The 9,778-nt window shown below is 40.3% G+C and overlaps 2 protein-coding genes across 2 annotated transcripts in view; one reads left to right on the top strand and one right to left on the bottom strand.

The window, feature by feature from the left end:
- fam78ab (family with sequence similarity 78 member Ab) overlaps positions 1 to 662 on the bottom strand; it is a 15,014-nt gene extending 14,352 nt beyond the window's left edge. The window contains exon 1 of the mRNA XM_046066028.1: positions 139 to 662. The gene's annotated coding sequence lies outside the window, so the exon portion shown is untranslated. The remainder of the gene's footprint in view (positions 1 to 138) is intronic.
- A 986-nt stretch (positions 663 to 1,648) lies between these two features.
- LOC123981319 (inactive phospholipid phosphatase 7) lies at positions 1,649 to 8,935 on the top strand. The gene is made up of 2 exons (XM_046066024.1): positions 1,649 to 2,674; positions 7,343 to 8,935. Exons 1-2 carry the CDS (start codon positions 2,200 to 2,202, stop codon positions 7,729 to 7,731), a joined length of 864 nt encoding a protein of 287 aa, XP_045921980.1. The 5' UTR covers positions 1,649 to 2,199; the 3' UTR covers positions 7,732 to 8,935.
- Positions 8,936 to 9,778: the final 843 nt, after the last annotated feature.

Genomic DNA, 9,778 nt, shown 5'->3' with positions numbered 1-9,778 from the left:
AAAAAAAAAAAAAAAAAAAAAGTGCAATTTAAGAGCGTTACACTGAACGTGTGTACACATTATACGCTCATGCAGTGCAATTGCATGAACTGTGTTCTATTTTTAGCCGAAAAAAACAACATGCAAAAAGAAGTCTACCTATAAAACAATTCGCTGGAAAGTCTCCAGTGTCTTCAGCAGGGTCAGGTCCTGGAGAGATTCAGAGCGAACGGCGGCTCGCACAGTTCTTCGGTCATAGAGGTAATTCCGTTATCTCTTTCACGCCCGCTCCCGTTATTCCTCCACTATAGCTGCAGATGATTCCCCCGTCCCACGGAGAGAGGGGCAGTAGCATTTCCACAAGCACTGCAATCTAGTCGAGTTTGAGTCGGAGCACCGCGACATCCAAAGGACACCGCCGGGTCAACTTTAGCACCCATTTCACCGCATCCGTTCTTAGATTTAAAAATAAATAAATGAAAATAATATATATAACGCCTCTGGAGGGAGAAATGCCAGCTGTCACATAGTTCGACCGCGCCGACAGTTGCAGTGCTGTCTGTGAAGGGATGCAGTTCAGCCTAAATTCCTGCACAGGCTGTCATTTCTCCGTGCTTGTCCCATCGCTGCCTCGGCAGGTTCACCCATCTGCGCATTGGTCTCTCTCAGCTGCCTGGTGAAGCAGCTTTATAAGTATCTTTCAGACGACACTTCCGCTCTGAGTAGCGGGCATGCTGGGAAATGTAGGCATGGCGCTTTCTGTTGGAAATGATCAGTAAATAATGTCCGAGCACATTAGGATACAGTGCAGCCCGATATTAGATAAATGTACGTTTTTTTTGTTGTTTTTAATGGGGAATCGTTTATAGCCCACAGAAAGCTGACATAGTCATAATCAATATTTTAACAGTTTGCCTCACATCACCTTCTAGGCATTTTGTCCATTGACCGATCTCCTTTTTACACACATGCTTATTCAAATAATAATAATAATTTAATTATTATAGGCTAGTGGTAAAATTACATCACTGGCATTTTTACTGATTAGATCGTACATGTTTTAACTTGATAAATAAATTTAATAATAACTGAATAATAATTTAACTTTTATTTTGTTTACTCTTATTACAAGTGTAACAATTCAACTGTAATTTTATTTTTGGTAATAAAAATTAACATCACCATTCATGCCAATAAAGTTTATTTGGTTTGATTTGATGAAGAGCATTTGGGGCTGGCTGTGATTGCAGTAATCAGTGACGATAGCCTATATGTAATCAAATAATTACTGTGGTTGGACAATCATATTTGTTTGTTGTGTTATTTGTTCCTATAGCTGACAACTCGTTTGAAAAGCTTTTCTTTTTAGTTATCGATAATTCATAGTACGCTATTCTCCACAAAACAACGAAAACACGTGTATTCATTTAGTCTATTTATTAATCTATTTACTTGCTCACTTCCTTCTGTTTTATTTGTGTTGCTCCCCTGTCTCTGTAAAGCGGACAGGGTGCTCCTCCGTCCTGCCTGCTGTCTGTTTTAGCACCTTGGAGAACTCCGCTCCGCAGCAGAGCGCTCTGCAGACGTTGAATCGGGATCGTGCGTAAACTACGTCAAATCCGGAAGAACCAAACGCTGCACTGTCCGGGCTGCCTTGTCTTCGCCCTTTGTTGGGGAGATCGGCTGACTGTTAACGGTATCGGGTTTTGCCTGCGTCGCTTTATACTAGAATCCCCTTCCTCGCTCCTAGGATCCTAGAGGTGGTGTGGGGGCTGCGGGGGGAGATTTGGTTCATATTCTTCCTTCGCCTGGTAAGACGACAACTCCTCGTCTTGCAGAATTTCTACGCTGAGACTGTTTTTCTCAGAATACGCATTCAGCACCTGTTAGCTGTGTTGTTGTGCCATGCGTGGCGGAACAAGATGCTGCTGTAGTTATTTTATCTCCATGCAGTAGTTCGGGTTTCACTGGATTGGTGGAGGCAAATGCCATTCAACACTCTCTCCCAACGTGCATGGGTCGCGGTATAAACAGCATAGCCGTCGCACATTCCAGCGGGTCTAAATATATCTATTAAGGCCACAGGAGGGGGAGGACCTGTGTAGGGAGTTTATACTGGGACATTTCACTGTCCTGGTGAGCTCGCACCACTTGTATTATCTTCCGGAGATTGACAGTCAGTTGTTGCACCCACAAAGGAGAACTTGGCCCTATCCAAACATGCCCTCCGGTTACAATGTGAGATCCAGGGCGCGGGAGAGAAACAGCGTCCTGGGCAGACCTGAGTTCATGTCCCTGAACCAACAGGCCGTCCGCGGTGGCGGCGGCGAGAGCCGAGGCAGCGCAAAGCGACCGGGTCAAATCAAGCACCAGACAAGCCTGCCGAGTGAAGAACCTACCGATAGTGGCAGCAAGGACAGGAGAGAGCCCAGCAAAATGCCAGAGGAAGACTGTATGCAGCTCAACCCTTCATTCAAGGGGATAGCGATGAACTCCCTCCTCGCCATTGACATCTGTCTGTCCAAGCGCATCGGCGTGTGCGCCTATACGTCGTCCTCCTGGGGAGGCTGCCGCTCCATGGTCGCCCTGTTAGCGCTCACAGGCCATGGCATCACGTGGATCATTGGCACTATTGTGTGTCTCACGAGGAGTAACACTCTGGCTGGCCAAGAGGTGCTGGTCAACCTGCTGCTTGGTAAATGCCACACAACACTTACCAACCTCTCCGAAATGTCAGCAACAGTTTAATACCCAGAATGCACCATACAGAAGAAGCAAGTCACCAGAATGGCATGCGCTCACAATGTTTTTTTTGTTTGTTTTTTACTTTTCTGAATGAAACACATTTTTCACACTTTGCCTTTTGTCAAAATTTGACATGGCGCCCTGTTTTCATCTCAGATGTGAAATCACTCAGCTGTACCTCACTATGTTCTTCACGGTACTTTAATTAAACCATTAAAAAAACATATCCATAAAGTCAAATTTCCACAGTACATACTTTAATCACAAGGATTTAGTAAAATTGTAGATACAGTTATGATATGCAGGAGAGTGTGGGTGACACTTTATTACAAGGCATATTGAATGCAAAAATGGATTTCATTATGCATCGGACTGTCTATAATTGTGTGTGTGACAGCTTGAGTTGATTTTAATTTAAATGATTAATGGGATTAGAAAGGTATAATTACACCATTACAACCTTAAAACTCTACACGTGATTACTGCTCTGTAAAGCATTAATACATGATTTATCAACCGTTATAAAATGTGTAAATGACCTGAAAGTGGTACCAGATTGTTTTTTCAAACTCCTACACTTCATGATACACAATGCCCCCTGTTAGTCATTGTTCTGATTGATGCATTGTAAGTATTGTGCTGATTGTCCCACAGCAACAAGGAAGAAAAGCAGCTAATTCACACTTTATAAGAAGAAAGAGAAATAATGTTGACATGTATCACTTTAGTTCAGCATTATGTGTTAAAAGGGAGGGTTTGCACAAGCAGCTTACATAGTTTTTGCAAGCTTCCCCCACAGTCTAATGCATTTCAATTCAATAGCCCCTTAATAAATACCTTTTATAAATCTTAATCATCATCATCATGTCATGAGCCTATGTTCAGTTTTTGTTGACATTGTGTCTAGAGAGGTGTTGATTTCATTAATTATAAGTTACACCTTTATTATGTAATGTAACAATATAATACAATCTAATACAGTCACACAAAAAGTACTGACTCTGTACTGAAAAATATGCAAAGGTAGTATTTTTGTAGTGTAGAGTTGCAACAGATTGTCCACCAACTACATGCAGACATTAGTTGTTAGTAGCCTTCATTTTATAAGATCTTTGTTAATTATTGAATTGTTCATCGATCTCTACTAGTGATAAAAAAAACAATAGTGAAGCAACAGTACATCACATTTTATTTCAACATATGTATGCAGCAAAGAGCAAACTACATGAGATACATTTTTTCAGAATGAATGAGTGACCTGTGTGTGTGTGTGTGTGTGTGTGTGTGTGTGTGTGTGTACACACACACACACACACATTCTCAACCCAAACACAGATTATCGAGCAAAAAGCGGTACAAATCTCCTGTCTGTAGCCACATTGAGCTCTGATTGGAAGCCAGTAAATCTCAGATTTGGGGCACTGTTGTATTGTTGTCCGGGACATTGTTCAGACCCAAATGCCTGTTCATTATTTGTCAGTCTGAGTTCATTTCTAGTTTATTGAGGTCTGTCAGGGCAAAATCTACAAATATGCTGAACATTGAGTGGGGAATTAATATTAAATGCTTAAATTGTGTTCTGTTTTCACCTAACAGAAAAGTAATTAGCCAAGCCTGGCCTGCCAGCTTTGGTTTTATTCAGTCCCCTGTCATGAGCGTATGAATGTAGTAACAGTGCAGTGCAGAAATATTTCCCATAAAGTGTTTTGAAAACAGTGTAGTCACACAATGACTTGGACTGTCAAAGACTACTGAGCATGTCAGACTCCAAAAGCAGACCTTGACTGTGCAGAGGATGTTCCCATCCTTATCAGCTACTTTGTAGTTGTGCTTTGGTGTTTTCTGGTCTCTTCTCCTGTGTAACTTAGTTACTCCAGTGATCTAGTTAGTCTAGTAGTCTCAAAGAATCCATGTTTGCCTCATATCATGCACAATTCTTTTGTTGTTATAGACAACTGATAGACACTTCAGGCATCAAAATTGCGCTAAAATTGCACGGTCCTATTGGCAATAATTAATCAGCCTATGCATGAAGGGGGCAGAACAGTTTACTTACACTGAATGCTTTATAGTGAAATACCACAACCATTCCAAGTTAACACTGAAAAAAAAAACATGTATAAAACCCCAAAAGGTCATCTTTTAGTGGTAACTTTTTAAACACTAGAATGAGTTGTAGTGGATGCAGGGAGGGGCCTTTAAGCTCATGATACACGGAGCAACTTTTAGAGCAATGGTGCAGGGTAATGTTGCTGTCATTGGTAATGAGTAAAGATTACTAACATAATCCCCTTCCCCCATCACTCCGCCACCCTCCCCGCACCACCGCTATCTGTTCAAAACATAGTCAGACTTGCCACCAGCAAGATTGCCCAGCAACATTGCTCAAAAAGTTGCCCCGTTTAACATCAGCTTAAGAGAATGGCTATGTACAGGGTCCAGAATTCCAGCTACGCACCATGGGGCCACAGATCTGTAGTTTTTCCACCTCCTCTCTTTTGAGATGTGAACTAGCAGAGAGCACCATTACATGGGCCCGTGCACATAGGCCACAACTGTCATCACTTACATCTCTCCAGTTTCATTGTGCTGAACAGCGTTGACTTTTTTACACCCCCGCTCACCTCCCTTTTTGTTGCGTCAGATCTTCCTTTAGCAGCTAGATATTCCCAGTGAACATAGATATGACACCGACTCATTTGCCTGCCTTGAAAAAGCTGCAATAGAAGTTTAAAATAATGGCCCTGCTAGGACAGTGAAGGGCAACTGAAATGAAGAGTAGGGAAGCAGAACCACTATGCCAGACACTATGCCTGGCAGTTATTTATTTCTTGAACAGAAGTTAAAGATGGCGATGGTAGGGATATTTTTGGGAGTGCTATGGAGCTATAAAAGGCATCTGCAAATGTCTGGTATGTGGACTCAAAGCAAATGTTACTCGGTATTGTATGCCTTATTGGTTATTTTTGGTCACTAAGATATATGTTTACATGCACTATAGTTGCTTTCTGCTTTATGTGAAGAGTCACTATAATAATTAAAACATCTAGATAAAACCACACTCCTCCACTTTGTCATTTTGTTACTCTTAGATGTCAATTATCTGTATGTTACTCTTATCACTATTGTATTGTTTATAGATGTAACAAGACTGAATCTACACCCATGCTAGCAGCTCTGTAAGGCACAAAGGTGCTATAAGCTAAATGCTAATGTCAACATGCGCACAATGCTAACATGCTGATGTTTAGAAGATATCACGTTAACCATGTTCCCTATCTAAATTTAGTATCCTGGCATGCTAACTTTTGATAATTGGCACTAAACACAAAGTACAGCTGGGGATGATGGGAACGCCGTTAGCTAGTATTGGACTAATTCAAATGTTGACCTGATGATGGTGATCACAATTTGTCCTGAAGGGTAGACGCATGTCTACCATTCTGATTGTCATCATGGCAATCCATCTATTTTTTCTTGAGATGTGAACCTCATGGTGGCGAGGAAAGTCAGGAGATCACCAGTGTCCTCCAATAAAATGTTGTGGCAGTCCATTCAATGATTGTTGAGATGTATTAGTCTGGACCAGACTGACATGGATATGCTGATGAGTTCTTTAAGTTCAAAGTTCAGAGTGGTACTATTACTGTGTCATGGTTTGATTTCGTTCTTATGTTGCATTTTATCAGATTGTTTTGAATTGGAGCACTTTAATTAGGACATTAGGTCGTTCACAAAGTGGAAGTAAGGACCACCAAAGTGTACCAATAAAAATAAGGAATAAGATGATTAGATGGATTAGAAAATGAAAATAAGAATTGTTACCCAATATTAAGCACATTTTTTTTCATCTGACTTTTCTATAATTTTGCTTTTTAAGGGTCAAAAACAAACATTACTCCATTCTGAAGCCTTAGCGGTCACAAGCAAAAAACATTTGTTTAACACAAAGTTAGAACATGTGGTAATGTGGATGACTGGACCAACAAGTTGATAAAAATAATTACAGTGCATAAGTATGCATTGTACAGTGGTGGAAAGTAACTAAGGACATTCACTGTGTTGTATGTCATATTGTTACTGTTTACTTTTCAAATTAAGATTTAAAAAAAAAAAGCATTTTCTATAATCAAAGTGTTTAGAAAATCCAAAGGATTATAATCCTTCCTATCCTGTAATAGACTTTCTTTGTGGCTCAAAGAGGTACAATCTATCCAATATTTCACAAAAAAGCAAAGGTTTGATTGGAAGTCCAAAATGTATTAAAACTTGTGTAGCAGAATTTCTTTTTTCCTACCTCTTAATCATGTCACAACTGAAGGCATGATGAAGTATAGAGTTAAAACTCAGACCACCACCACCAGCTACAACAAATGTTGCATCTGTATTGACAAAATAATAATGTCATATATTACTCTCAAGGACCATTTTCTGCACAATGATTACTTTGATACTAAAAGTACTTATGTACTTTTACTTAAAAATTAGCATCTTTACATTGTTGTATGGATACTACGTTTAAATAAAGCATAATCTGTCACGACTTGCATTGTCTATGTTATAGAATATCAACACTTTTTTTTTGCCTTTATAATCTAACTCCCTTTTTTCACGACAGCCCTCATTGTTGACGTCATGACTGTGGCTGGAGTCCAGAGACTGGTCAAGCGCAAAGGACCCTGGGAGATGACGCCAGGCTTCCTTGACTGCGTCGCTATGGACATCTACTCCTTCCCTGCCGCTCATGCCAGCCGGGCCGCCATGGTTTCCAAGTTCCTGCTGTCCCACCTGGTCCTGGCTGTGCCGCTCCGCATCCTGTTGGTGCTGTGGGCCTTCCTGGTGGGCATGTCCCGGGTGCTGCTGGGGAAACATCACCTAACTGATATGGTGTGTGGCTTTGCGCTGGGCTTTCTCCACTTTAGCTTGATGGAGACAGTGTGGCTGTCATCGAGCACCTGTCAGACTCTTATTTCAATAAGCACGCTCAGCTGGAGCCCCTTTTTCTGAGCTTTTGATATAAGACTAAGCTAGCGCACAAGGCTAATTTGATACACCAACCTCGCGATAAGGTCCATAGTTCTTATTGCAGGTTGTGAACAGAGAAGCATAACTATTTGGAATCAGGTGCTGGCTTGCATGTAACGCCCAAGACATGCAGGACCTTCATAATGCTTCACAAACCCTAGTATCGTCCGTCAAATCCACTAAGACACACCATCTGCTGCTCCTTAATTTCAAAGAAGTGCTAATAGTAAACGGAAAATTAAGACAACTGCAAACTGACACTGATTTGGTAAAAAATGTACATGTTGGATAAAACTTTTGCATTTGTTTAATACAGTATGAACACTGGTACCATTCATCCATAACTGAACCGCTTTCTGTTTATCAACTATAAATAGTTTCTGCACCTCCTCCACCTTACCACCATACTTCCTTTTACGCCCCCCACATCTCTGTTACCTCTTCCTCTTTTCTCAAATTTTGTTTCTTAACATCTGTGCTTTTATTTTGGGATTGCAAAATACTTAAACCATGTTGAACACTGAATAGAGTTTGGTGTATGGCTCTAATATTGGATGTCGCACTATATACAGTGATTCCATGCTGTTCCTAATTGGCATGCCTGATACGTTTGAATATTTCTGATGGGATTCCATTCTTTTTACTGTATGTTTTCAAATATGAACTTTTTTTTGATGCCACTGAATTTAGCTGCTTGTGTTAAATGTCACACTTGTGTTACACACACAGAATTTACTGTTTTTCTAATGGGGTCATATATTTTACTTCAACAAACCCTTTGTGCTTAATGAGTTAAAATCTTTTATTTTGTAGCAGATATTTCTCTTTCAGCTCTTTCATTTCAGGCAGCTGTGGTCTGCACATTAGCCTAATAGGCTTGGCATATGAAGTATCTATTTGAAATATCGCTTTTTAACTAGTTATACCTTTTTTAATGTGTTTTTTATGGACCTTTGAATGATATCTGCTGTTTTTTCCCATAAATATGTCACTGCGTTGGTTTCGTGCGTAAATACAGTTTTGTGTGCGTTAATTTGCTTTGTTCTGTACAGGGATCTGTATATTATGTTTTTACTTTGTTTCTCCATCTCATTAATAAAATGAGGTGGGCTGTCAGTAAAATGTGGATGGCTTTGTTTTTTATTATTTTTATCTGTGAAAATAAAGATGCCCATAATAGCCAGAATTGTTTGCTTATATATTAATTTTCAGGGTGTATAGTGGTTGCTTGCAAGTTCGGGTGTTGCAGTGCATCAGTTCATCTAAAATACTAACTACAAGAAGAGGTTTTGCAAATATTTGAATTGAAATTTGGGTATATCTGTCTACCAACTAGAATGAGGGAAAACATCATTAAACATAAATTTGATGAAAGATGTTCACATAATGTCGCACGTTTCTGGAGCAACTAGGGGTTAAGTGTCTTGCTCAGGGACACATCGGTGAATATGTTGCAGTGGGAACCAAACCCAGGTCTCCCGCACCAAAGGCATGTGTCTTATCCACTGCACCATCGCCATCCCCGGCTGAATCCATAGAAAGCTTAAATTTATATTTATAAGCAGGCTTTCCACAACAAATTGTTTTGATTGTTCAAAACATCACATGGACTGTAAGGCATCACATGGTGTACAGCTTGGTCAGCAAAAGAATAAATAAGTGTGGTCTGTTGAAACCCTAAGTGATGAGACAGCACTGACATGTCATCATACTCTTACCGGCAGTGATAAACTTTAGGGAGTGCTCTAAGATGAGAAGTTAAATGCTAGAACTAATATCCATCTGACCTTTGACTTTTCTCTCACTTCTAAAATACTTTCTACCAGTTATCTGTCAGACAATTGAATGAAAAGATACAAATGCATCCTACTTATTGTGCAGAATGCACTTCACAAAAAGCATCAGTATATCCTTACATGAAACTAAAAAAAGGAAACTTGAAAATCCATCCATCGTCAACCGTTTATCCTGCATACAGGGTCGCAGGGGGGTGGAACCAATCCCAGCTGACATCGGGCACCAGTCCATC

This window comes from Micropterus dolomieu, linkage group LG13 (genome assembly GCF_021292245.1).
Source record: "Micropterus dolomieu isolate WLL.071019.BEF.003 ecotype Adirondacks linkage group LG13, ASM2129224v1, whole genome shotgun sequence".
Taxonomy (NCBI): domain Eukaryota; kingdom Metazoa; phylum Chordata; class Actinopteri; order Centrarchiformes; family Centrarchidae; genus Micropterus; species Micropterus dolomieu.
This window is presented reverse-complemented; position numbering and strand designations above follow the sequence as displayed.